General features: G+C 43.5%; 2 protein-coding genes across 6 annotated transcripts in view; both read right to left on the bottom strand.

Moving 5' to 3' along the window:
* Window positions 1-10,073, bottom strand: part of kiaa1109 (KIAA1109) — a gene marked incomplete at its 5' end in the record, with an annotated part of 62,681 nt that extends 52,608 nt beyond the window's left edge. Inside the window, 18 exons of the mRNA XM_079286774.1 lie at window positions 6-241; window positions 413-519; window positions 1,269-1,453; window positions 1,629-1,726; window positions 2,323-2,478; window positions 2,600-2,717; window positions 2,856-2,947; window positions 4,094-4,172; window positions 4,626-4,782; window positions 4,960-5,110; window positions 5,797-5,876; window positions 6,952-7,145; window positions 7,263-7,344; window positions 7,732-7,906; window positions 8,205-8,269; window positions 8,361-8,439; window positions 9,301-9,417; window positions 9,968-10,073. Coding sequence (XP_079142900.1) covers window positions 6-241; window positions 413-519; window positions 1,269-1,453; window positions 1,629-1,726; window positions 2,323-2,478; window positions 2,600-2,717; window positions 2,856-2,947; window positions 4,094-4,172; window positions 4,626-4,782; window positions 4,960-5,110; window positions 5,797-5,876; window positions 6,952-7,145; window positions 7,263-7,344; window positions 7,732-7,906; window positions 8,205-8,269; window positions 8,361-8,439; window positions 9,301-9,417; window positions 9,968-10,073 — 2,277 coding nt within the window. The remainder of the gene's footprint in view (window positions 1-5; window positions 242-412; window positions 520-1,268; window positions 1,454-1,628; window positions 1,727-2,322; window positions 2,479-2,599; window positions 2,718-2,855; window positions 2,948-4,093; window positions 4,173-4,625; window positions 4,783-4,959; window positions 5,111-5,796; window positions 5,877-6,951; window positions 7,146-7,262; window positions 7,345-7,731; window positions 7,907-8,204; window positions 8,270-8,360; window positions 8,440-9,300; window positions 9,418-9,967) is intronic.
* A 4,939-nt stretch (window positions 10,074-15,012) lies between these two features.
* c9orf72 (C9orf72-SMCR8 complex subunit) lies at window positions 15,013-27,271 on the bottom strand. Of its 5 annotated transcripts, none has more exons than XM_079287252.1 (11): window positions 27,128-27,271; window positions 26,528-26,656; window positions 25,689-26,193; window positions 23,919-24,014; window positions 23,331-23,395; window positions 22,153-22,225; window positions 21,295-21,411; window positions 20,381-20,616; window positions 20,191-20,248; window positions 18,745-18,854; window positions 15,013-15,906 (listed from the first exon to the last, which is right to left on the bottom strand). In XM_079287252.1, the coding sequence occupies exons 3-11, from the start codon at window positions 26,133-26,135 to the stop codon at window positions 15,720-15,722; spliced, it is 1,389 nt and encodes a 462-aa protein (XP_079143378.1). In that variant the 5' UTR covers window positions 26,136-26,193; window positions 26,528-26,656; window positions 27,128-27,271; the 3' UTR covers window positions 15,013-15,719. The 5 variants fall into 5 exon arrangements, with proteins under 5 accessions (XP_079143378.1, XP_079143381.1, XP_079143382.1 ...); XM_079287255.1 differs by having other exon boundaries at window positions 25,689-26,257; window positions 26,595-26,656; XM_079287256.1 differs by lacking the exon at window positions 26,528-26,656 and having other exon boundaries at window positions 25,689-26,257.
* Between the last annotated feature and the right edge of the window lie 258 nt (window positions 27,272-27,529).

Raw genomic sequence — 27,529 nt, 5'->3', positions numbered from 1 at the left:
CGTACCTTGATGGAGATCAGCGCTCGGAGCAAAGGCCCGTAGAGGATGATTTGAGAATCTGGGGACATTTCCATCTCCACGTGAAGCCTGTCGGGTGGGAGCTCCGAGGGGTCCGCGGGCATCCGTCCGTGAGCCGCCGAGGCAGACGTGGAGGTGTAGCGCGGCTGGGCGTTGCGGTGCACCCCCCCGGTGTTCTCCGGGGGCCGCAGAGCCGACAGGATGGATTCCTCCATCTCAGACACTGCAGACGCAGATCACGGGCGAGTTAAGACAAAATCCATTTTAAAAACAGACATAAGTAAGGCGACTGAGCAAAGACGTGAGAGACTGTTACAATTTCTTACACAGTCGTTTTGTGACGGCTGGCTTTAGAACGAACAGCAGAGAATTGATACTAAAGCGGGGAGCTTACGCGACTGTTTGAGCTGCTCATCGGCCTTCTGGGGATAAATGGGGTGCCAAGTGTAGTCAATGATGAGCAAGAAGTTGGGTACGCTCCAGCAATCCACCCAGCCAGCTCTGATGCAAGGAGGAGAGAAATACACACTCTCAGGTTCACAGTCGTAATACAGAGTTTATCATCGTTTGAGTGGATTTTCCGGTACATCGTTCTCTTCATGAACCGCTCAATCCGAGGACGTTGCAGTCGGGGCGAGAGACAGCAAATGGGTCACGGACGATTTCTCTGCGGCACAGAGTGCAACGGTCCGGACAGAGTTTGATCGTAACCTCCCCGGGGGGGGGGGAAGTGGGTCTCTCGCGGCGGTGCTGCATCAGTACGGTCTGGCTCGGGGTCATGGATTATGAATGATCTGAATTTGGACTTGTGTGCGGAATGCACGATGCATGCGCTACCAAACTATTTAAAATCGGTTTGAACCTTCCCCGACCCTGACACAGATCCTTGCTTTGCAACATTCTCCAGAGGGAATGCAGACCAAGATGGATAAATAACTGTGGGACACGTAATAAAACGGGTTGATAAGGAAATAGAAATTGTTATGACAAGCCCCTAGAAAAGCTTATACTTCATATCTTCATCTGGAATACCTAATAAAGTAAACAGGTTATTGTATCGAGGCAGCAACTATTCACCAAGCAAAGCATAGAAAGTGAAGGTTAGTGGTACATTTACTTGAAATCACCACTTACTACCTAGGATTGATGTGAGTCAGTGTGCTACAACGATGAGTCACCCTGCTCTTTGCGAACACAGTCGCGCTCCTCTCCCCACAACTACAGAGAAATAACTCCCAGGTTTAACTCACTCTGCGTGGGTGATGTTCCTCCAGCGGGACTTTGTGTTTTTGGGAGGGGGAGCGCTTTGGTGTTCCCCCGGCATGAACATGTCCGGGGGCAGCTTGACGTTCTGGTATTCTTTGGACAGGGTGAGGAGGGGGTCGCGGCTCGGGTGGCACTCCGGCAGGGACAGTCGCAGGTCTGTATCCTCCGCCTGAGGAGGACGAAGCACACACACACACACACATATATAAGTGCATTCACCCACATGTAGTCACAGTCAATGTCACAGTATTTCAATCTACAGGCGCATAGAAATACAAAAGCATCCGAACAATATGAAAATACATGTATGAAGCCGTATGGTATGCACTGAAAGCACGGCTCACCTTCAAGCTGAAGCGGGTGTTGCAGGTGGTGGGAACAAACTCATTGAAAGACAAAGTGAAGTCTATATTGAGCGTCTCGCCACACGCTGCAAGGTACACTATAGGAGATCAATAAAGCAATCGATTAGTCTGCCCTGGGATTAAGCGGAGTATATACTGTATGTATAATATATATCACGACTTAATAGAGTCAAAGTATCTGCAATTCTGCTTCCAGTGCTCAGGAGGCATTAAGTCATCGACTGCTTTCAGGGCACTAAACACAGATCTAACAGGAAGTCCATTGGTTCTGCTGCAAAACTGTAAACTACCGTATCACCCAATTTATTATCATAAAGGATTTATGGGGGGGGGGGGGGGCCTTTCGGCCTTTCTTCATAATCACAGAATTATCTGTACATATGTACAATGCATTCATTGTTACAGAAATCTTGTGCAGATATTAACAGCCGTCAATGCTGAACATCAAGCACCTCACTGAAGAAACAAATCATTTCTAGTTCTTTAAAAGGGAACACATTACTGTACTTTTAATTTGTGTCCCGAATAAAGTACTTTTTGGCATCAAAAAAAGAAAATATGAAATTCTTAAAACATCTACTCATAATAAATACACTTAAAAATATTAATCTACCACTAATAAAAGATTGAATTCAGCTCAACCCAGCTCAGACTCTTTGATGCTCTGTCTCACCATTCTCCTGCTGCTTGGTGGAGCAGTCGACCCAGTTATGCTGATTCGCCGCCCAGATCATCTCGAACTGGTGGAACAGCACCTTGAACTTCCAGGAGTAGGGCACGAAGGAGTAGATGTCCGGCGCGCTGTCACTCGCCCAGTCCTGGATCAAATCTAAAAAGAACAGAGGGAACAGTGAGAGAGGAACTTTACCCGTTACGTTTCATACATCTCACTATGACAACGCTAAGCGCTACAATGTCATTCCTGAAGTGTGTTTTGCTGGAGAGCTCACCGGTGAAGAAGTTCTTCTGGGCGTAGATGAAGTGGTACGTGGCCTTGTACACCTCGATCTCACACTGCCACGACTGAGGCATGTTCCACACACGAGGGTAGCTGGCTATGACGTGAAACTGAAATATAAAAAAAAAAAGAAAGGGGAGAGGCAGCACATGATTTCACTTACTGTGCACTCAACTTTCCCATGCATCTTAAGTCGATGGAGAAGAAAGAGTTCAAAAACCCGACTGTAAAGCGTCTCTGCTACTTACGGCCAGCATCTCGGCCTCCAGGAGAGTCCTGTACTGCATGCTGCTGGTGGTGTCCACGTGCAGCAGCTGGCCTTTGATGGTAGGAGAGTAGCCTGAGGGCAGAGGAGAGAGGACACACAGGCAGGGCCATCAATTCTCAAAACCCAGCGCTGGGGCCTAGTTCTTGCAAATAATTTCATTTACCGGCTAAATTTGAACAGTTACTTACGGTAACCACATTTCTGGAGACAGAGGAGGGTCGTTGACTGATGACTGACAAAATATTATGAGCTCAGCGCGATAAATTATTGCACGTTCCTCACATCCATCAGCGTTGAGAATGTCAACGTTCCCCAGGGTCAGCTGTATTATTCTGGATACGGCTCTGTCCGTTATCTCGAGAACAGTTCACCCGATCTACTTCACACTTGGTGGGTGTATTGCTGGGAAGTTGGGACATGTTTAATGTGAATAACCAAGGGGTCAGCGCTCTGCGCTGGAATTGAGCTGAATAAAGCTTTTGGTTTATTGGTAACACACTCCTTAGTTCTGCTGTTTTCCTTGTGGAAAATAGTTCAGCAATGACTTCACAGACCTTGGTAACAGAGGTTGGTGTTGTGTTTTGGTCAAATTGATTTCATCTATTTGCACATCCAGAGGGCATTGTTTATTTGGTGTGGAGTTTGTGTTCACCTAATGACTTTAAGGTGAATATTTTCTCTCTTTCAGCTCTGTTTTTAGTCGCTACCCACTCCTGAGGGAATTATCGGTCTCTTTAGCCGATAAATGCTCCTCTGTGTTCGCCAGCTAGCCGCTAGCTGTGTCCGTCTGCCGTTTGGTGCCGAGCAGGTAGCAGACGGTGGATATTTATAGAGGACAGCTCTGAAAACAACATCATCAGAGCGTCGATACGGACTGAGAACAGTCAAATTCAGGGCGGGACAGATAAACAATGAGCAATCTCAATGGAAATCAATATGTGAAATCACTAATAAGCCTAATTTGACCAGCTTGAAGAATCGTCATTACTGTTTGACTTCCTAAAGGATGAGTTCATCCTGACATTTGATGAAGCTGCTCGTCGTGGCTGTAGTTCAGCCGTTAGTCAGTGCACCAGATTATCACCAGACGATGGGGAAACTGCTGACGTGCGCTTCTATATGAACAAGAGCTGCCTTTAAGCCAGCGGGACATCTGCTGTGGGAACTGAGCCAAGTGCTGACATTTTGGTCTTATTTTTGTTTTAAATGCAGACTTACCATTCTGTCCCACAGTCATGGGGATGTTGACTTCAAGGTAGGAGCCTGCCCCTACATTCACATGGATGGCATTGGTTTCCTAGTAACAGGGATGAATACAGAGTGTGGGGGGAGGGGGGGGGGAGAGTAAACAGAGCAGTCACATATGCTGTCAAATCAGCAGAGGGGGCCTTCAGAATAACAGAACGCCACCAAATCTTTACTAAAATCTGTTTAAAAAGGAGGTAATAGCTTGATAACCTGTCCGTGCATTTTTATCTTTTTATTCTACGTGCATTGGTGTTGATGTTTAGTATGCACTTCACACGCTTAGCTTTGTGAAAATCCAAGCACTGATCCAGGATGAAAATTTGAAAAAGCATAAAGCATGAAGCGATATCGACAGCTGAAACACGATGACGCATGAAGACAAAGATGAGTGGAGCAGCAGAGAGAGGAAGAAAGATCAGAGAGGTCGGCGAGATGAAGGAAAAAATTAAATAAATAAAAAGAGAGCGAGAGAGAGAAGAAAGCACACGAGAGCAAAAGTCACCCTGTTTTTGGTAAAAAGCAGATCGATGGTGGCGTCAGCGATGATGTTCATGCGCAGCTCGAAGGCCTGGATCTGTCTGGGTTTTCCTGGCTGGGCAACCTCTGTGACTTTCATGGCCTGGTAGTCAGCCGGCAGGAAGAACTTCCACAGAGAGTCCCTGAGAAAATCAAGAGCTTGTGTAAATGCGAGAGCGTATCTGTGAAGCCCAAGTCCAAAGCCTTGAGCTATACTTGACCACGGCACTCTTCTTCCACCCGTTACATATTGTTATGCCGTTCAATTACATGCGGAAGACACAAGAAGAGTGCTCCGTGTTTCCGCTGTCGTCGCTCACCTCTGACGATCTGCCCAAGGGCCGTAGTTGAAGTCGGTTCCTTTTCCGCAGACGATGTCCAGACCCCAGCATGGAGGCAGGTCCTGAAGCTTATCACCCTCACTGCACGTCTCCGCCTCCTCCCCACCCTCCTGCTCCTCGGGGACCAGACCTGCGCGCGCACACACACACCTTTCAAGACTTAAACTAATCTTGCCAACAAACAGTTGTACAAAACGCAAGCAATCTTGAAACTCCTTTTCTACGGCTCCTTCGTCACTTAGCCAACGTCCATTGGTCATGCTCATATTTTTGTACTCGCGCTGAAGTATCAAGAGATGTTCGATAGAAAGACTGCACGATATTGGAAAAAAATATTTTTTTCTATCTGCGATATATATATATAAAAAAAATACAGGAATATTTGCCAGATGACTCCATCGTAACTTTTTTGGTCGGAAAAATGTACGTTAAAAAAAAAAAAAAAAAAAAAAAAAAAAAAAAAAGGTGGTAAATACATCAATCTGTTGCACCTTGAGAGCAGAATCAAGAGGTTGGATCTATGAAGAACTTTGTGTTTGAGTAAAATATGTACCGGTATTCACTATTCATAAACATATTGGCTACAATGTCAATACTAAAACTATACATATCCTGCAGCTCTATTCCAAAGCAAAACACAGTATTTCTCCATTAGAAACTATTCCTAAAGTTATTTCAAAGAAACAACAAATCCCCAGTTACATTTGTATGTAACTTTTGGTATCGTCGCAGCACCGCAAGAGTTTGTTGAAGGCCATTTTTTCGTGTGTGTGTGTGTGTGTGTGTGTGTGTGTGTGTGTGTGTGTGTGTGCATACCGGGTTCGTCCTGGTAATAGTAGATGTCAACATCGTTGGACTGCATGACCACAAAGCCTTCGCCCATCAGTCTGGGAGGTCTAGATGGGAAATATCACCAGGTCAGAGTTTGGAAGGCAAAGTACAGATTATACGCAGAGGTTATGAACTCTATTCTGAAAAAAATGCCATATTTAAACATTCTGCCAACGTTTTTAGCATTAAAAGCTTCAATCGCCCCATTGTGATGTGTGTATATATATATATATATATATATCCTTATCTTTATACAATATATATATATATATATATATCCTTATCTTTATACAATATCTCTTATGCTTTAAAGAAGGCTGCAGCTCCTGTACTCAACAAGCTAAAAGCTGAGTTAAACGCAGCAAATGTACCAATAATGTTTTAAGCAAAAATAATGAATTCAGATAAAACTATTATCTACAATTAACTCCTTACTAACATTAAAATGTTCGTATTTATTTTCATTTTGTAAAAACAAAGAAAGAGATATAGAGCGAGTCCTCTGCCTGTGTTTAAGAATTCACACCATACAATACACACTGCAGGATCAACAGCAAGAAGGAGAAGAAATGAGAGAAAGAGAGCATTTCACAGAATTATCCATTTCAAACTTCATAATGATAAACAATGTAAAGTGGTCGCACACATCCAAGAGCCGTTGGAGGCCGTTGCTGGAGCAAAATAATACAGCAATAAAAACATAAATAAGGCCCGCACAGCGCAGCTCCCCTAAGTGTGATTTATTAAATTGCACTGAAGGGAGGCACAGAGTGCGGCCCTTCTATGTATATTTTCAATCTTTATAATTCTCTCATTATAGTATGCTTCCAAACAAATGAGTGGCGAAGATATTTTCGAGTCATTATTCTCCCGGCGTGAGCATTCATTCATTCTAAACAGTTTTAGCACCGACAACGACATAAGTTGAAAAATTATGTTTACAAGTTTCAGAAATCATTTGGAATAAATAAATACCAAACTCTGCTACATTATTCATTTCCATTTTTTGTGTAGCTTCTATATGAATTCAACCCTCCAATTCAAACAAGTGACCCCTCTGGAAGGGCCGGCCTTTGAGGACGTGATTTCACAGCTCAATTTTTTTTTAAACGAGTCTCCAGTCGAGCGACTTGGACTTACTCGTCATTCTGCATGCCGAGGTAGCGCGGGCTGGGAACCAGCATGACGCGCACGTTCTCCAGCGAGCCTTTGACGATGTGCATGAACTGGTCCAGGTGGCTGGAGGGAGGCTTGGTGGCGTACGTCAGGAAGGCGTCCTCGAAGTTCACGCACAGCGTCTGGGGGAGGTGGTGGTTCCCGAACGCTATGCGACCCTAGCGGGAGAGCAAACATGCCGTGAAGGAGCGAGGCCTGAACACTGGGGTTCTTCTCTCATCAACGCTCGAGAAGTCATTTCTAAAAAAACTATTTAAAAAAAAAAAGGAACTTACAGTGCTGATGTTGACTTTGATGACGGGAATGAGGGAGCGCCATGATGACGTGTTGTCTGGACTCTCTGCTTTGATGTTCACGCTGCACAGGGGACCAGAAGACAGTTTCAATAGATCTACTTCTTCCAGTCAGACCGATTTGTTTGGCCTTCAGTGGGGAGATGACAAAAGCTCTCCTCTGTGCAGACACTTCAAATGGATTTGCTCGTAACAGACAGAGAAGGGAGCACATCTGTGCAGCAACTTCTGGGAAATTGTTGATTCATGTTTTTTTTTCCAGTTTTATTTACCAAAAAAGAGACTTTTTTTTAAATCATTCTAGTCCAAGTTCAGACGCAAAATACTGTAAGTGCTCAGCTATAGAGAGCTTATGATTATCTTAATGTCATTATTACTTCTACTAAGATGGTGAATTTGGATTTTCTCGAAAACGACCCGAACACTGACTGGCCAGAGCCCTCGGCAGCACCTCTCTAGTGTCTTGTTTCGGTCCTCTTGTCCCTTCTCCTCGTCCTTCTTGGGCGTAATGAGTGTGGGATCCAGTCCAAAGGTCTCCTGCAGTCGGTAGTAGAGGTCAGTGCGGTTGTAGACGTGAAACTCGAAGCCGTTAACCGTCACGTAAAGCCTGGTCTCTGCCTTGGGGTCTGGCGACAAGAGACGAGAGAGCAAACTCCTCATTTATCGCTATAAACTCAGCCATGTCAGAGCTAAAGCTAGAGCCTGACGCACCTTAAGTTTCCCTTACTTTGGTTAAGAAGGTCTTTTGTAATTACTTTAAGGGATTCTTTAAGTAGAAGACCAATGTCAGGAGAAAACCTGAAATACTCAAGTGAACATTTAAAGGAAACCCTGAGAAGTCTTAAAGGTGTTTCTATTATAAGGAAACCTTAACTTGAACTTTGAAGGAACATTTTAGCTGAAAGACAAAACTCTTAAACTCACCATGCTGTTTCTGTTTTGGGTTATACATTTTCCACCAGCAGAATATGAGGAAGCCATCCTGTATCCTGTATCACAGACAACATAAATATCAATACGTTAGAAAGTGGTAAGATGATAAGAGGAGAGCAGAGAAGGACGCAGCCCAGGCCAGCCTACCTGATGGACATGTCCTGGTTGATGAAGTAGACGTCTCTGAACATGACTTTCCCCGACAGCACGGAGAAGGAGAAGGAGCCTGTCAGACACAGTTTGTGTTACGGTCACAAAAGAAAGCAGCGTATCTTTCATGAACAATAACAGGGTCGTAGAATGATATGAAGTTACGCGATTACAATTTTTTGAAAAAGCAAGTGAAAAGATGTTTGGATTGGATCACAGTGGTGTGAAATCAAGCCAGCAAACCTGCTGATTAAAGAGAAATAAAAATGTATTCCTTAAATAATGAAAAGTAAACACAAGTTGTAATGAGATGGTTGTTCGAGCCTCGGTAGAGTGGGAGTTGGTGAGATATTTAATCAGCTTATCTCTTCTCATTGAGAGAATAAAAACAACAATCTTAATTAGGCTCCAATTGTAGAACAAGTAGGTCAGAGTCGTCACTGAGTAAGAACATAGAGTTACATCTTTCATCCTTTTTGGCTCATAACACGAGAGAGAGTGAGTGAGTGATTCAACCATCATCATCCCAGCTGACACTTCCTCATGTCCGCGGTGTTTGTCGCATGACTTTTCATTTGACTGGCTGAAGACCGGATGTCTCCTGAGACTATGGATTGGCCGATGGGAAGAGATTAGCTGGCACACGGACGACTGTTGATGTTTTTGGAAGAAACTCTCTAAGAATGAACGGCTTGGTTTCACTTGGATTCATGGCCTCCAGGTGCTTTTATAAGTTCTGTGTCGTTTGTGTGGAGGAATTAAATCAGGTGTTGGTTGCAGTTTGCCGTTCGGGCTCAGTGGCGATAATCACTGAAGCAAGCCGGCTCATCATGAAATATTCAGCGGACTGAGCGAACGGCTTGAACTGAAAGCTTCGGCAGCGCTCCTCCTCCTCCCCATTCATCACTGTGTGACAGAGCTCCGGAGGAACACACACCAATGTGGATGTAGCCATCCTTGTAGAGCCGGTTGATGATGAGGGTGAGAATGAGGCCAATGTTGCGGGAGTTGTAATACATTAAATAGATGATCCATCCACAGGACAGAATGGTGGCTGAAAGACAAAAACATGGCCCCCTTTGTTAACACATGGAACAACACAAACAAGAAGTCATTTATGTTTTATGATATTTTGAATAGTTTGTTAACGTCATTGATGTTTGTGAACCAAACAGTAAAGTAAGCCTTTACTTTTAAATATGATCACTTGTGCTGATTTGGACTCTGTTCAGTCAAACTCTAGAATTACACTTGTTTGTAAAGGTCAATAAACCGGGATTGGTGCTTTGAGTACAACGTGGCAGATGCTAGTTTTCCCAACATAATAAAGAGCCATAAGCACCACAATAGTTTAGATCAGGGGTGTCAAACTCATTTTCACTCTGGGCCACATCAGCATCATGGTTACCCTCAAAGGGCCGGTTGTAAATGTAAGACTGTGTAAATGTAACTACTCCTAACACATAAAATGACGTGGCGGGCCTTGAGTTTGACACCCCTGGTTTAGATGATAAGAAGTGATGGCACATTGTCTATGAAACTGCTTCAATGCAGCTTGATCCAGTGCTATCCACTGATACACGGTGTAGATCCAGAGCACTTACCCACGAGGAGCCAGATGAAGTTGGAGTTGTGCTTGGTGAGGAAGTCATCCAGGTCCACGAAGCTGGGGAACGTGCTCTCATTGCTTTTGGTAGCATGCCCCTCCATGGCTACAGGCTCTCAGTCCGATACCTAAAACTGAAAGAGTCAAATGTCAGATAACTTCCATGGCACAGGAGCAAAAGAAAAACAAAAAGGAGGACGATACTAAGCCCCACAGCAAAGACAGCCAGATGTAACTGAAACATGTTTAATGTACGGATTGGTGCTGCGTAAAACTCCCAGGAAGAGACCTGTTACCTAAAACTTAATTCTGATATTTAAATGGTGTTTGTATAATATGAATAAAAGTAGAAAATAATTATGTAAATAAAATAGAGTGCTGCATCTGCCTGGGTACCTAGACAAAAGGGCGGATTCGCAAAAATGCTGACTCAACTCTGGGTTTTACGACTCATCCGTGATACGTTACTCAAAACTGCTGCGCCACCTCTGCCAGTAATTATTAGTCTAAAATGTTGAGATCAAGTCGGAAAATAAATTGGTTTGTGGGAAACAGTGTTGTCTTTTCCTGGTTTTAGAGGCTATATTGCAGTGAGGTGATGTCATTTACTGAACTTACCAGACTGTTCTACCTGTTGTATTATTTGCCTTTTTCACCGAGTCAATATATCCACATCAACGATGATTATATATCAAAAACCACATTTTGTAAATATTTTGCGGGAGCCACGAGGTATTTGGTAAAATAAAAATCGTGATATATCTAATTTTCTCCATATTACCCTGAAGGTATATTTATTATTTCAAATAATTTTCCATGACATATTTAGAAAAAAAAAAAGTCAAACTTATCTTTGCATTTAACTGAGTCATTCAGTTTTTTAAAAACTGTTTAGGAATTCAAAGCATTTGTATCGTACCAAACATCCATAAGAGCTGCGCTCACAGTGTTGCGCCGTGTAACACCACGCGTGATCATAATCAGCTATACGTGCACCGCGAGGACGCAGGCTGTGTTTGGTGACGTGGGCTTTGCTGTTACAGAGAGGATTATTATATTTTGTGTGTGTGTGTGTGTGTGGAAGGGGCCTGGTGGAAGGGTGTTGCACATTAGTGCGTGTCTCTGTGTGTGTGTGTGGGGCGGGGCTAATCCACCTTAAATGACTTTGGCTGTAAAGCCACTGAGATGTCACCAAACCCTGCACTCACTCTCTCTTACAGAAAACACTGTTTCTAAACATCTCTAGATCTCACATCACAGGGAACTTGACACCAGCTACCAGAGACGAATCCAAATCAGACTGTTGGGCTTGTTTACTACGTCAAATCAGGCAGGAGGCACATGCTCATTTTGGGTGTGCTAAAGCAGTGTTTGCAAGACTTTTTTTGGAATCACAAGTACAAACATCTAAATGTAGCCAGGTGCATGTACCCATGTGTGCGTCTGTGATTCAATTCATCTGAATGGATCACACAGCACAGGTATTCGTGTAAGGCAGGTCCTCCCAGTGACTCATCACAGGCACCTGCAACACCCGAGGTGTTTTGGTTTACGAGTGACTTAATTAAGCAGCGCGAGGAGGGTAGTTCTAAAGCCACCTATCCAGTTTTTCGTTAGCTACCACAGCTAATCCCAACAGATACTGTAAACATAAGACAAAGCACCACACCAAACAGCTAGCCTCAGAGTGGACAGATTTTGGAAAGTACTAGTTTGTATCATCATCATTGCAGATATGACAGGGAAATATACATTGGAACATCCACTGTCAGATTAAATTAATTATCATTGTTTCTGGGGAATCTGGTGACCACTTCACAAAGCATTCTTGATCACAAAACACTTCACAGGCACACAAACTTCTCTCACACACAAAAAAAGAATATACAAGCCATGTTGTATATATTGTTGCTAGACTATAATGATTGCTAAACTAAGACGATGGGGAAGACAAAAGAAAAGAGGAACTTATTGAAGGAAACGTTAAAGCCAAAGACAGCCAGTCTTTGGCTTTGTTTACATGTTGAAGTGGAGGAGCTATCACCTTCACGTCGTGTGTTAAGATGGCCAGGCGTGACCGATTGCTAAATTAACAATGCACTTGAATTCAGATGTAATCTTGAACCCAGAGCCATAACTGACTGGACCCATACAACCTAACGCTAGCTAGCTGAGCCCTGCTGGTCCTTCCTGGGGCAATGTTCTCAGCACTAGCAACACAGTCGAACTGTTGCCTTTCATTGTTTTTGACGTTTGTAACGTTACGACAAGCTGCCGACCCGTCCGGTGCAGCCGGGCAGCTCCTTGGCTAATTACGCTTTAGCTTGTGGTTAATGCAGTTATTAAGCTAACCGCTAAATATCACAACGTTAGCACTGAGGTTAGCTAGAAAGCTAATGACAGCAGGCCGCACCCTTTAACTTCTCCTTCTTCAAACTGTGAAAACAAGTCGCTCAGCGGTTGTTAAATACCTTAACGTCCTCGATAAAGCATGTGGTTTCATCTTTGCTCCAGTTCTCCAGGAGTTGCAGTCCTTTTGTCGTGTCAGACAAGAGCATTGCTAGCATCCTCTGTTGAATATTTACCTGGCAGGCGACCAGTTAACAATCTCTTCCTGGTCTGTCGCGAGCGGTCACAAAGTTGAGCAATAGGAAGAGATGGCGAGTTAGAGACAAACCAATCAGAGGGCGTCGTGAGCGAGGCCACACACTGGCCTCGCTGACAGACAGTTCAATCAACCTATGAACGTTAATGTTTTTATAGTAGTGGGATTTGAGCAGCGCTGTTTTGATGCTGTACAGTTGTATTGAACCCATCGCAGGATCAACAGGATTCACACGTTTTAATTATCTGTTTCTGAAAGTTTTTTTCAGTATTTAAAATGCAAGCAATATAAAAATGTATACAAAAAAATAATGTAGGCCTTATACAATTAAACAAATGTATACACACACATTATACACTTAAGAAAATAAAAGAATGCACAAAAAATATATATTTTTAAAACCGTGAACAGAGCAAAGAAATCCGCTGTGGACCATGAATATTCAAAATGTTGTGCCAATCCATCTCGCAGATGCTACAACAATTAATCCATTTGAGCCATTCCGACCAACGTCACCTCTGCAAGATTCTGCAAATGTTTAGCTGTTTCTATCAGTGGTACTTTTAAAATGCTCATCTTAACACTAATGAGTGGATAAAGTGGTTTGAATATCAAAGGAGCTGAAAACTGGGAGCCAAAAGGGGGGAAAAAAGAAAAAAATGGCAATTTGACTTCCTGTTCTATTCTCATCTGCTCTTAAAAACAATCTTGTGTCAAAGCAGCAGAAACAGTTCCAACATCAACTTCTGTTTTATCTCTAAGAATTGCCAGAGCTCTAGGGTGCTATTTCATGTAGGATCCTGTTGTCATGCCCTCCCTACAGTCACAATAACAAAGAACACGGAGGAGTTGTTTTACTGAAAAGGTGCCAAACATCAGGCTCAAAGCTTTCCCCTGCCAATCAAGTCGTCCCCTCAAGACCGACCTATTTTGGCAGTGGCTTTAAAAGAAACCACATCTCACATGAATTATCTTTTCCTCTTTTGTGAAGTAAATTCCTGATGGAGGTCCCTGATACAGTCGCTATACAGATATCCTATTAGTAATTAACAGCACCTTCACTTATTTGACCGTAGCACACTGGGTTAAGAGGGTCGTCTGGGAACCGGAAGGTCAACGGTTCGAACCCCGACTGGGACGTGTCAGGTGTCGAAGTGTACCTCAGCAATACACTGAACCCCCGGCTCCCCGGGCGCCGAGCAATGGCAACCCACTGCTCCCTATATGTCCAGGGATGGGTCAAATTCCGTATATATGTATATGACAATAAAAATGGTTTCTTCTCTTCTTCTTTTAAATATGCAACAGTTCAAGGTCCTCGAGAGGACAACTAATTTGAATTTTCTAGCTTGAGGCAATTATAGACAGACTAAGATCTTCAAACTGCCATTGTTTCATCCAGTGGATTAGAGAAAGCAGCTTCCTCACAGATTAACCACATCTTCTTTTAGATTATTGCAGAAAATAAGCTCTCTGGCAAACAAACGTTCATAATACTGGAGATGTTTTGTCCAGCGAGATCGTCTTCACAAATGGACATCACTTTTATGATTTTTGAAGTGTAAATTTCATCAAGAAGTCAAAAGCTAACGTCAGGCTATAAATGAACTTTGGTCACTTGTTGGCTATCTTTTATAAGACACGTAAGCTTAGCAATTCACGAGAGGGGTATTTACCTACGTATCGTAGAAAAAAAATGTTAAAATCTCTTCGGCTTGCGTTAACCAAAGACCTCATTTCAGGCATCAAACCCAAAAACTCCATTGCCCTCGAGACGGGAGAAATGAAACTGCATAAATTCGGACTCATTGCTGGGTTTGAGGACTCATTCCCGCATCACTCTCGGCTGATTTCAATACACACCGCACATCTCCACATGATCTCAACAGGACATCTTCATCCACCGTGACTCACGCAACACTTTGCCAGATGTTGGAACATCAAGACATGGTGTAGTGAATGTTGAGAAACCTTCTGCAGTAAAAAAGAAATATATAGAGAGCACATTTGGCACACTGTTCCATGAACCTTGTTGATTAACATCTTGGTTGTTGGTCAGCCAAAATTGAGCACGTTTGAGTAAGTTGTATTTCAGCATACTGAATTTAAAAAAAAATCCTGATTGTAACGAACAACTACTGAGAAAACTATCCAGCATGTGGTGGCGGGAAAGGTGTGGTATTAGTATCTCTGTCTCTCTAAGCGGGAGCATACATGTCCTGAATACAAAATCACATGTAAATGTGGGAAAATGGCAGACCATTATCACCTCACCGTACTACACTGCCAAAACACTATTCACATCTTTGGAAGCAATACATATAGCACATCAACTAGATCGCTTGACTTTAAGCCCACCAGTACAGCCGGATAATCCTAACAGCCAGTACGTGGGTCTGTCCTGAGGAGAAACAAAGAAAGACTCAAATGCAAATCCATCTTATGCACAGCTGGCCGAACGCATTTAATAATGACACTCAGTGTCAGCTACAGTCAGATGTGCTTTGTTAGGAAGGCCTGTGATGAGACTTCAATGACCAGTCTCTTTTACTTTAATGAAATCTTTGTGATTACTTGCAATCTTTTTGTAATGTCACTTGATCAGCACCATTCACATTCAGTGCACATGCTCATTCATTAACTTCTTCAAGAAATAATAACAAAAAAAAAAAAAAACAGGCCATTCACAGGTTTTGAGGTTATTGTATAACACGGGTAACAAAGAAGCCGATAACGCGTGTTCTAATAAATATGATTTCTAAAATAAATTGCAAATGTCCTGGTGTGCACCGATTTCAACGCCATAAATTAATACAGAAGGCATAGAACACATGAATAATTATTCTGGCTTTCTTAAAACATTAAACTCACATTATGCTTGCAGTTGATCAAGGCAATGTATCAGAACTTTAATTCTGATGGCTCATAATAGCTGTAACAATCAGTCTTTGAAATCATCCCTTGAATTTATCAAGACAAAGAAAAAAAAAAAAAAAGGCAAATACATGTTTGTGTTCTTTTCATGTCAACAAAGCAGAAACAAACATTCAGTCCAATGGTTGGCATGCATTGATGTAACAGGACAAACCAAAGACAATACGCCATCTGTTTCCAGTATCCATGCAGCGTGTACAAAGAGCAGGTGTCAGAAGCTCATGAGCACGTCTCGCTCCTGCATGCTGGTGTAGAACGGCTTCCCGAACACGAACGAGTGCAGCCCCGCCCTCAGCTTCTCGGCGAAGGCCATGACGACGTTCAGGTCCCCCTCCACCGTCAGATCCAGGTCCGTCTTCAGGTCGCGCAGGGATCGGAAGGGCTTCTTCCCCTTTTGCCTGTGGAGAGGGGAGAGGGGAGAGCGTGGTAGTGTAGCTGCTAACGGCCTACAACGCTCGGGGTCAGAAGGATTTGCATTTGGCATCTAGTCGGGGCCGCAGCTGGTGCACGGGAGCGCCGTGGCCAAGATGAATTATGTATGCCGCTATGCGGAGCATAAACAATGCTGTCGAGGCACCTGTATGATAGCGCGCCCTTCGACCTAAGGCTGTTAGCTGCACCATAAACAAGAGCGCTTTCATCCTCTCACGCCAGCACCTAAATACTGGGTTTGCACACCAACTATGAACTCAAAATCACTGAAATATTTAGTCAGGGGGGAAACAAAGAAGGGAAGACTTGTATTATAATGTTTTTTTATATATATATATATATATATATATATATATATATATATATATATATATATATATATATATATATATATATATATATATATATATATATATATATATATATATTTACTGATGCAACAATGCGGCCACTTTTAGTAACCCCAGTGTAACACGTACTGCTGTGTCACCTCGTTTGTTCTGCAGTGTTCCAATACGTTGTACTTTTAATCGTCTCAAAATCTGAAGTAAGACGCGCCGGAAGCAGAAGCTACAAATCGTCATGACTGCTTACGCACTTGTTGACGCATTTGCTCTGGTATCCTCACTCTTTTCATTAACGGGAGAAAAAGACAAATCGTGCAGAAGGGGAAGAAACTAAAACGGGGAGCGACTGCCGCCCTGAAGGAGTGGGAAGGTCAGTCCACTGTTGGACAGCACAGACGGAGATGAGTCCAGCCCAGATGGAGCGATGACCGGGTCGCGGCGGGGACAGCAGCGTGGAAAGAATTTCGAGGAGCTGAAGACGCGGTGAGCCACAGGTGCCTCAGAGGAATGGTCCAGGCTTAAAGGGATAAGCTGGATGTTTTTAAGTGGTACTTGTCCAAAGTCGGTGCATTACCTACAGTAGATGGCGGTTGGCACTCTCCCAGTTTGGAGAAACAGACAGGAGTACCAGCACCAGTTTTTTATATTGTTTTCATTGTTCATCTCCGGTACGAGGCACTCCACACCGGGGGGCGTGCCAGCTACTGTAATGAATACACTCACTGTGGATAAGTACCTCATACAACCTCACTTAAAAAAAAAAATCCAAACCATCCCCCTTTAAGAAGGGGCGTCGAGAGCCGTGCCAGAAAGTGGTTACTGTAACCGTGACTGTAGCGTGACTAGATACGATTATTATAAGGGTGTAAAGCCCTACTCCTGGTTTCCATGTTTTATCATGAAGTGAACGCATTAAAGCAAAGACTGGTGCGAGGCCATCAGAATACACCAGGTCACCTTGACACCTGGCATACAGTCTCATTTCTACACCTCAGCGGGGGAGTTGGCGTGTCTTGTCAGTGATCAAATGCCGATCATGAAAACATCATTTAGAGCGTTGATGATGAGGGTATCTCAGATGTTGTGGTTGTTGTGTGTGTGCGGTGCATCATTTTCCTGCCCAGCACGTTTTTTATTTTCCTCCCCAAAAACACGTGCTGTGTAGATGGAGGGAGCCGTCAGTCTGGGACGCCGGCGAGGATTCATCGCCCCGCGCGGCTCGACGCGCAGCCGCCTGGTCACAGCTTCTCCCCGACACCAATCACCATCATAAAGCAGTCCGGTGAGCGTGACTCGCTATCAAACGAGACACATTTTGTCGGTGTCGTTAAAAAGGCATCCTTTGGCATACACAAGCGAAGAAGTCATTTGTATTGTTGATTAATTGTTCATTGTCGAGCGTGTAAAATGTGAAAACTTCCCATCAGAAGATCTTCCCATTGCTCGTTTCAGCCGACCAAAAGTCGTGCATCATCGTCGTCTATTCATTTTTTTGTCTAATATTATAGTTGTTTAATGAGCACGAGGGCTCTCAATCAACAAAGGTCTGAGATGTTTCTGTTACTATTGAATTAGTCCCACATAGCCAGACCAGATCTCTGCAGCGCTGTGAGAAAAAAAAAAAAACACTGCCTTGTTCGTATTTTACATCTTTTCTAAACCAATCACAATCGTCGTGGGCAGGGCTCAGCACATTGAAGCAGCGACGACGGTGCACAGCTGGCGAAAGAGGAGAAGGCCACGTGAAATACGCCGCCAAAAAGCACATCAGGGGAGTCAGACTCCCATCAAATCTCGACTTCAGTACAAACCCTTCACCACATACATCAATATGTATCAATTTGTGGCTTTCGTCTTTTGAAGGGCGGAAATGGAGGAAGGTAATATTAAGACGCCTCCTCTGACCTCACCCCCTGCTCGTGTGTTTCACTCAAAGCGTGTTGGAACACGGCTGCTATTCTGGTGTTACAGAGAAACATACGGAGATCATGACTGTAGATGTGCCGGTTGCTATTGGTTATTAATTTAAAAACATTGTAATTTCTACATCTTTCCAGCCTCTTATAGTTGTCGCCAGCTCAGCAACAGCGTAATAGAACGACGTGCTTCACCAGAGGAAGATGTAATGTACCGTAATCTTGCCATTCGCTATGCCCCAGTGTGTAGATATCACCGGGCTCCATCAACACCCAGCAGCTACGGTTCCTCAGCCACTGTGTTTGTGCATATCCATAAAGTCAACTGCATCACAGTCATACCGGCACAGGGTGAAGGATGACTCAGCTGATCTTATGATTTGTTTTTTCTCTACTCACCCGTAGACTACAAGCCTTCAGGGTGTTTAGGAGGTCAGCGGCTGCAGCGCAAAGTCGATGCACAAACAATAGCGCACAGCAAGTGCCAAACAAGCATCCTTTTTGTTTTTGGGATTAAAGTGTGATTGGCGGCAGCTCTTACGTGTCGTCCTCGATGTACTTGAGCAGCGTGAGGGCCTTCCTGTGGAGCAGCAGCAGGAACTGGGCCATGTAGGTGCTCCGCAGGGACAGGCCGGGCTTCAGCATGAACACCTGGGTACGACACAGGACGTCCATTAGTAGTCTGGAATAACAGCCCTAATGTCCCTCCTTTGTGCCGACCTTCAGAGAGGAACACATTGCCGTTGTCTCGAGAGGAACTTGTAACTCTGGGAGCACCTGCATACGAACGGCTGACGGGTCGAGACCCCGTGGGAACACATTGTACCGCTGTGTTGCATCGTTCAAGTATTCGCTGCAGCCCGATAGACGGACCTCTCTGTGTTCAAACTATGAGAATGCATCTGCCACTTTCAACTACACATTATTATACAGCGCAGTAGAAGAAACAAGGTCGGTCATAGACGGCAATGGGGAGCCAAAAATAAGAAATCTAACACTTCTACTTGTTGATTTCACAGTTGAATCCTCACTCATTTGAAAGCAGATTCTTTCACAATAAAGCATTTTCAAACTTAATATCGCCGCAAACACAATTTGTAATAGAAACGGATACAAACAGAATGGTATATAAATACAACAGGCAACAAAATAACTGAGCATTTCTACCATGTTCTTGCCTCAGTCAGTTTGGTTCACTATCATTTTTACTCAGTCTGACTTTTTAAGTGTTCATCAGCTGACCAAAAAGGGAACCAGAACAGGTGTATTTCTGGTATGCCATTTTAATCTTGTGCAATAAGAAGCAGGTGCTTGTAACTGGATTCAACAATACCGAGATATGTGCCATCTAATTTGCCTCAACTTGGTGTGGAAGAGCATTCAGTTGATCTCTATGGAAGCCCTGAGAGGTATTCTGTTCCTCTTTAGAACAGAGGAGAGTCGTGCACTTCAGCCTCTTGTGGCCAATATTGACAAGAAAGGACACAAACTTTTTTTTCTTTTCTTTTTTACCAGATGAAAACCAAAAACGTACGAAGTTGTTTGTTTTCCTGTTCTTAAGTCGAAAGCACAGAAGAGAAAAACAATTCCAATCAGAGTAAAAAAATGGATAAGCAGATATTTCTTCTCTCACTTTCCATAAAAAGCTATATTATTGTCAATGTTAAATGAGTACATTTAAGCACTGTCCAATCTTCATAACTAACATATTCCTATTGTGGGTTATGAGCACCAACCTGCTGTTTGATTTCAATGGTAAATAAAGCTTTCATCAAAAGTGCTTCACAACGTCTCTGAACGATGACGAGAATGATACCAATGGTTGCCGTTATGTTCTCTATTATTTCCTACGTCAGTATTTTTGTCAATATGTTTAAGGGCTTACTTGTTCTTGTCTCGTTTCTTCTGACTCGGTCGAGCGTTTAAAAAACTAAAATTTAAATGACAAAGAATATGGAAGAAAAAAAAGATGCCGCTGTACTCTTACCTCGTCTATAAACGACTTCACCAAAGTGTCTTTATGCATGACGTCTTGAAATATATTCCTAAAAAACAAGAGAAGACATTGTGGTAATGATATGACATGCAATTGTTTATATGTTGTTTTTCTTTAAATATGGTGTCAAAAAAATGCAAACAAAATAGTGTATGAAAAGAAATGCAGAGCCGTGGCTCACAGGTCGGGGGTGAAGCTCTCGTCGGTGTGAATGACCGTGTCGGGGGGGATGTCCTCCTCGCTGTCCGTCTTCCAGAGGGCGCTCAGCTCGGAGCGCATGTAGCGCCGCTGGTTGTACGTGTGCTCGTGGCACGGTGGCATCTGCTTCACCGTGTTGATGTCCACGTCGATGTGCGTGGTCGGGTACGGGGAGTAGAGCACCTGGCGGAAGGGCAGGACGAAGCTGCCCGTGGAGTCCTGTGAATCAAAAGATAAGAAAGGAAAACAACAATAGGAACGCTTTATCAAAGCTTCTGCCGTGGATATACTCACATAGGGATGGTGAAGCTACCTTGATGTTTATTCTTTGTTCACGTATTGTGTTTGTGTGTTTTTTTTTTTACATTCAGGTCAGAAGGTCTCATAAATAATTTCACTATTTTTGCGAGCACGCGGCTTCCAACTTCCTCTCTTGTTGTTTCTCCCTGGGCCACTGTCTCTTGTTCCCCGCTGCATCTTATGTTGAAATCTATAAGACGGTCCTGCAGGAGCGCCGCTGCACAGCCGACGTGCACCATACTGACTCTTAATGACTGAACTAACAAGCACCGCCAGGTGTTCTGCCGCTGCCAGCAGCAAATAAGAAGTGATTGTAACGTTGAGAACTGCGAGTAGAATTCACCAACAACATTAACAAACAGTGGTAACATTGTTCGCTTGCTTAGCCTTAACGTGAACAATGCAGTTAGATAATTAAAATGTAATTGAAACAGATCTGAATCGCATGCAGTGCAGTAATACAAATATATTATCGCAACTATTCATACAAAAAAGAAATGAGGTCATACCAACATCAAACGAGCAGGCACAACAGAACAATGAGCTCCTATTCAAATGGCACTGTGCGGTATAATGAGAGGGGAACTGAGCGGCTACCTTGAGCAGACCCTGAACAAACAGGCCCGTGTCATATTTGAAAGAAGAGTCAGCCTTGCAGAGGCGGGAGCACTTCCTCTCAGCCGGGGTCAGGAAGAGGCACAGAGTCCGCACAATCTGCAAAAAACAACCCCAGAACAGTCAGATTTCAACACTTCAGAAAATAACTGGCTTTGATTTGCTTTCAACTGCTCCCCGGTTGATGGAAAACAGCTTAAACGTGACATTGTTGCAACTATTTGCCATTGGAAGGCGTGTGCAACCCTTATGCAACCACGCTGTACTAGGTTTACCATTTAAAACACGGACAGAAAATGAATTACTTTTTGTTTTCACCTTAATGTCTTAAGACCAGGCCAGCGCATTTATTCTAGGAGCTACATCTCAGCACAAAATTGACTAAAGCAGCCACATTTTGGAAATGGACCTTAATGTGACATTAGGCTTGAGGCTTGTTGTTAAGACACAAATACAATTTACGATCTAATTGGGTGCCGAGTTTGGGCCTCAAGTCAACAAAACTACAAATGACGGTGGTGCAGCCCTTTGATATTCATCGGGCAAAGCGTTAGCGGCTGTTTTCCTGCTGTAGATCTCTTAAACAAACAGCGTACGCAGGATAACTTGTCTTTGTTTCGTTCCCATATGTGCCCATTTGGAGAAGCTGATAAGCTTCCTCGTGTTACTTCTGTTTGGAAACTGCCAAAGCCCAGACAGACATCCAAAGCGTCGGCTCGAGCAGCAACAGAGACACGGGGGTCTCATTAAAGCTCCAAAACAACACACTTCAAAACATTCTAAATTATGTAGATGCATTACAAATATGTTTGTGTGCGGCCACTAATACGGAGCATTTACCTTGTTTACTTTCTCCGGGTTGCTCCCGACCACAATCGAACAGCCGCAAGTCTGCAGATGAGAGCTGATGGCCCTGAACCACGGAGACAAAGACATGCAAATTAGAACCAATTAGCTTCATTACCGCTGCTCTGATCGTCAACGACAGCTTTTAGGAATAATGATTGAGGCGGAGGGAGGAGGAAGAGGACATGAGGCTTTACGTAGAGGGGCCAGTGGAGAGTTACATCTGACTCGTAATACTCACATTTACAGTTTTAAATCATGTAGTTTGGTTCATTTTCTGACCTTTTCAATATATTCTGAGGGAAATAAGTCAATTTCATGACCTTCCGTCATCATTTGATTGTCACGAAAAATAACTGATTGGTTTTAAGCTAAATCTTACATTGGCTCAAACGTACAGTTAGCTGTACGGAAGCACTGAGAGGGAGGAAAAAAGAAAATCCTATAAAAAAAACATTTTCGAGGTGTTTGTTGTAAAACTAATTCCGGCCACAAGAGGCTGAATGTTCTAAGTAGGACTAAAAGCGGACTTGTTTTCATCGAGCCGAGTTTTACACATATTACAGATATTGCGTGTTAGCCTGTAGGATTTTAATCTGTGCTAATTTGCTGTTATCAATACTTTTAGCCATATTTAACACATGGGGCAGTGGTGCACTTCAGCTATTTGTGGCTGAAACGAGTATTACAACAACACACAAAAACTCTTGGCACATTTCATTTTTACACAAATTATAATTTTTTTTAGGAATTCAGAATAATTATTCTGGCAAAATCCATTCCTGATCTTAAGTCATAAAGTCAAGAGAGAAAAGTTTTCTGTGCTTACTCCCCTCTCAGGGCGTCCGTAAGTCTGTTATTCTCTCACTAAAAAGCTCCATCAGCTAAAAAGCTCCTTCAGATCCAAGTAACTAAATTACAGTGCACAGATGCTTTGTCATCACCACAGGATGCTGAACTAATCCTGCGCAACACCTGAGCAATCGGGAGCTCCACTGCCGGAATGGACTTTCTGGGTCCTCAACACTAACGGCCATTTTAGCTTTGGTTCTTTCTCAGGAGGAAACTTGGTGTAAGTGGCGAGCCATTAGTCATCATTGGAAGCTTGATGGGCGTTAAACGGGCGATGTTCATCATCCGTCTTCCCTTTGCCTGTACCGGAGAGCACTTACTTGTGGAGGAAATCCTCGTGGCAGCTGTCCCCGATGTCATCATCATTTAGCACGGTGTCTTTTATCTGCTCAGCGGGAGCGAAACAAATGAGTCGTTTAATAAAAAAGAGAATTGGTCTCAACAAAGACAAAAGTGCTGATGGGCACATTTGCAGGCACTGTGATGAAAATTAAAATGCAAAAAAAGCACCATTGTGCAACAATGTAGGAAACAGCAAGACGGATTCCAGGGAGATTCTTTTGTGCTGCTTCTTTTTTTCTGTCGCATTTGCATATTAGAAGGAAGCAAATGTGTTGAATCACACTGGGTGGTAGTCTAGGCAGGGGGGAACCTGGGTAATCTAAACCTCTTGGAAATAGAAACGATTTGAACAAGTGAAATAATGAAAGAACTGAAAAGTTGGAGAAAGAATTATTTTTTTTTTCTTCCAAAAAGTCATATGTGATTGTTTTCAATAGAGAGATTGTTCACCGTGAACCACTGAAACTAGAAGCTGTTAATTCTGCCACCGACAGGAGAATGAATCAATCGTTACAGTTTCTAGTGGTTCGCTTGATCACTGGTGGCGATGTGCATGTGCCGCTCACGTTTATGTCTTCCGGCACACTGTGCGACTTCATGGAGGCCAACAGCTCCATGATGGGGACGATCTCCAAGCTCAGCACCGAGATGATGTTGTAGCCCTGAAGTGGAGGGAAGAGGAAACAGTTAACTGTGAGGCACTGCAGAGAAACACTAAGATACGTTTACTGAGAGGGACAGATGATTTAAGGAATCAAACGGCCTGTTGTGCATCTCACTCGAGAGCTGGAAGTGGAAAGACACCAGTCACACTGTGGGGACAGAATAAAAGCCATTAGAGCTGGACTGATGAGTCGGCTGGATCCATATATGAAGTTTTACAAAGTTTGTCTTCCAGAGGCCACTGTTGACTTTCATTGTAAAATGTCCTTCTCAGTACACATATTGGTAAAAACTGTGAGGTCTCCATGTTTTTAATTAGTTTTTTCACTCTTATTATGATATCAGTATTGGTTAGACTGTGAAAAAGCTTTGAGGTAATTTAGCAACTATTATAAAACACTCGGGGTGGGGGGGGGAAATCGATACAGCATAGTATCGCGATATTTTGCGTGGCGATATTATATCGATACACGGATGCCAAGTATCAATCTTTTATTCTATAAACTATAAAAATAAAAAAAAATCTAAAGAAATAAAATAAAATCAATTGCTTTTTCAGTCCACTAGATGGTGCTGAGTTGTTTTCTGGTGAGGTCAGCAGAGGTGCCGGATCTGCATGCGTGATTGGTAGGAAGTTGGTCGAAACAAAGATGGAGACATCAGAGAAAGAACTCAGATAAAACATGCTGTTGACACAGTTTTCCTTTGGGGACATAATTTGAAGTTGAAAAAAGTAATAAATCGCAACATATGTTATCACAATACTCAGAATATCGCACTACCGTGAAAGTATCGTGATAATATCACAATATCGTGATAATATCGTATCCCAAGTATTGCGATAATATCGTATCACGAGATCTCTGGCGATTCCCACCCCTATAAAACACTCCTTAAAAAATGTCAGGTTAAAGATGCATTCAGTTGATTGAAAAGGATCAATACACACATAGCTGTACCAGAACTATAATATATATAATATCAAAGAAGAAGCAAGACGTAACAACATTATTATTCTGACCAGACACGATGCCAACTGTACTCGACAGGTTTTGGCACTCAATGGTACAGGTACATTACAGTCAGTGCCAAAAGGTAAGTGAGTACTGAGGATCAATATCCAGCCATGAGGCCAGTGAGCAGTGCTTGGCAGCAACGAGGACTCTTAGATACGTTTTCAAAGCAACACAAGATGAGTAACGGAGCATCAGAAAAGGCCGGACTGTGGGAAGATCAGGCAGGATAAAAAGAACCTCCTAAAATATTTACTGTGACCGGGGGGGGGGGGGGGAGCAGTCTGATCAGAGGCTCCCCGTCCGAAAGGTAAAAGGGAGTAACAGGGAAGTGCAACGAGGATATATATTTTTAGTGTTGTGCGTCATGTTCTTCCCCCCCCCTCTATTATTACCTCCTCACTAGCATTCTCCCTCAGACCTAATTAGCTAATTTCAGTCCTCTGTGTTGGGAGGCTGCAACTTTATTATTCTGGCAATGTTGTTGCAATCCCAAATGGGTAAAACAGAGGTGATAGGTTACTTAATATCCATTTAAAATCAGGACCTACGGATGAATCAGGTCTTAAAGTAGGTTTATGGGTGTAAAGGGGGAACAATTTGCCGTCTCTCGTATCTAACAGCAAGAAGTCGGGGGATCAGCAAGAGCGGTGTGGGTACCTTCTGCATCCAAATGCGTCCCTTGCGGATGACGTGCTTCAGCCTCTCCACGCAGATGGTGTGCAGAGGCAGGTAGAAGGCCAGCTCCGTCTGCGGGAGGACGATGGACAAGGCGCACGTGTTCTTGTCCCCCTTCAGCTCGCCGTCAAAGATGAGCGACACAATGATGACGCCCTTCTCCGCCAGGACAAAGAACTTCACGTCCACGGCGCCGCACTCGGCACTGCGCAGGATCTCCCCGTTGAGTGTGTGGTTGGCCAAAAACGTGACCTCTCCGTCGCTGAGGAACATCAGCTGGTCTCCCCTCGGCGTCCAGATGTGGCGCACCCGCGGCCCCAGGATGTTGTCCCAGTAGGCGAAGGTGGCAGCCAGCAGCGGGCAGTCTCCCTCCACTGCTACCTCAGACTTCGCCACGGCGGGTGACTGGGGCGGACAGCCAGAGGACATTGGAGGGGCCTGGAGATGTCACCGTGTCCCCCGAGTGTCCCAGTGAATGATAAGACAACTACAGGAAACAACAGTTATCAGCTCTCGGTAAAGAGTAGATTCTACTTCTGTTCCAAACGCCTCTGAAAGCACAACGATAAGAAGTTTACAGCTCACGTAGTGAAAAGAAATCCAACAAACCCGAAGGCTTCAAAGTGGAAATGAAAGTAATTTGTTTGGGATGTTGTTGGAGTCAGCTGATACTTTGTTACACAAAGTCAAAAGCAACTTCTCTTTTTCTGGCAATGTTGTGTTTGACAAACATGGAAGTTATCACCATACTCCTTTCAATATGTGGCCTTTTCATGCTTAATTCATTTTTTTAGCAAAATAAACGTCTGTAAAATGCTTACCCAAGAGCCTGTAGCAGTCTTTATACACTTCTGAGCAATTCCGCATTCGTGCTTAATATACTTACACGTTATTCAGCAAAAATGTCTCTTTTTACTTTTCAATATAGCTCCCTGCGTTAGGCGTCTTACCTGGAAACGTACGGCGTATCAGACACACAGTCATGTAACGTTCAATCATAAACTGCTAACGTTACTCCATTTATCATACATGTGCCGAATTTGCCAGCAACCTCTATTCATTTAAGATGTGTCGCTGTTTCGTCGACAGGTAGCTCTGTCTATCTGTAACAAGCAATGTGCCCTATACTGACAGCTTTTACAACCGAATATGGTTAAAATGTTTTATGTTTAACGTTACACCACAACAACAACACGGCTCATAATTAGCTAGGTCACGTGTTGTAAACTCAAGTGACAATGCAGTCGTTAAACTAGCTTAAACACAGTATCAGTGAAAAAAATGAAATAAAGGCACCAAATATCTTTGGTATTTCGCTAACCAGTCAATAATTATTAGCAGGCTAACTCAGGACAGCTCGCTAACTGGCGTTAGCCGAACTAGCACCGACAAAGCGCAGGAATGACACCGCCATGACTTACTTGTTCTCCACCTTTTCGGTGGTGAATGGCCACACCGCGGCGTCTGTCAGAGGACGAGTTTTGGATTTTGCTGATATGTCCTCATTACATTGTTTTCTGTTAGCATGTAGCTCAACGCTTGAATGGTGGTTAGCCAGCTGCAGTGTTGTTTTTGACACACTTCCTTGTACGTCAGCCCTACGTCACCGTTGACAGAGCTGCAATGATGTCATATTTAGTCTGGGCGGCCACCTGCAGAAAATGAGTTGTAGGAAATCATTTACCTGGTCATACGAATGGATGTATCTGCGGGAAAAACACTTTGTGTTTGCCTTTGTAATTTCATCTTCTGAGGGCACTGCGAGTCCAAATTAATAGCAACCCACTCAGTCCTGGAGATCCCCCCCCCCCTTTTTCCTTCTT

The sequence above is a fragment of the Melanostigma gelatinosum genome (assembly GCF_949748355.1).
Source record: "Melanostigma gelatinosum genome assembly, chromosome: 16".
Lineage (NCBI taxonomy): Eukaryota > Metazoa > Chordata > Actinopteri > Perciformes > Zoarcidae > Melanostigma > Melanostigma gelatinosum.
Note: the sequence above shows the minus strand (reverse complement) of the source record. Positions and strands in the feature narration are given on the sequence as shown.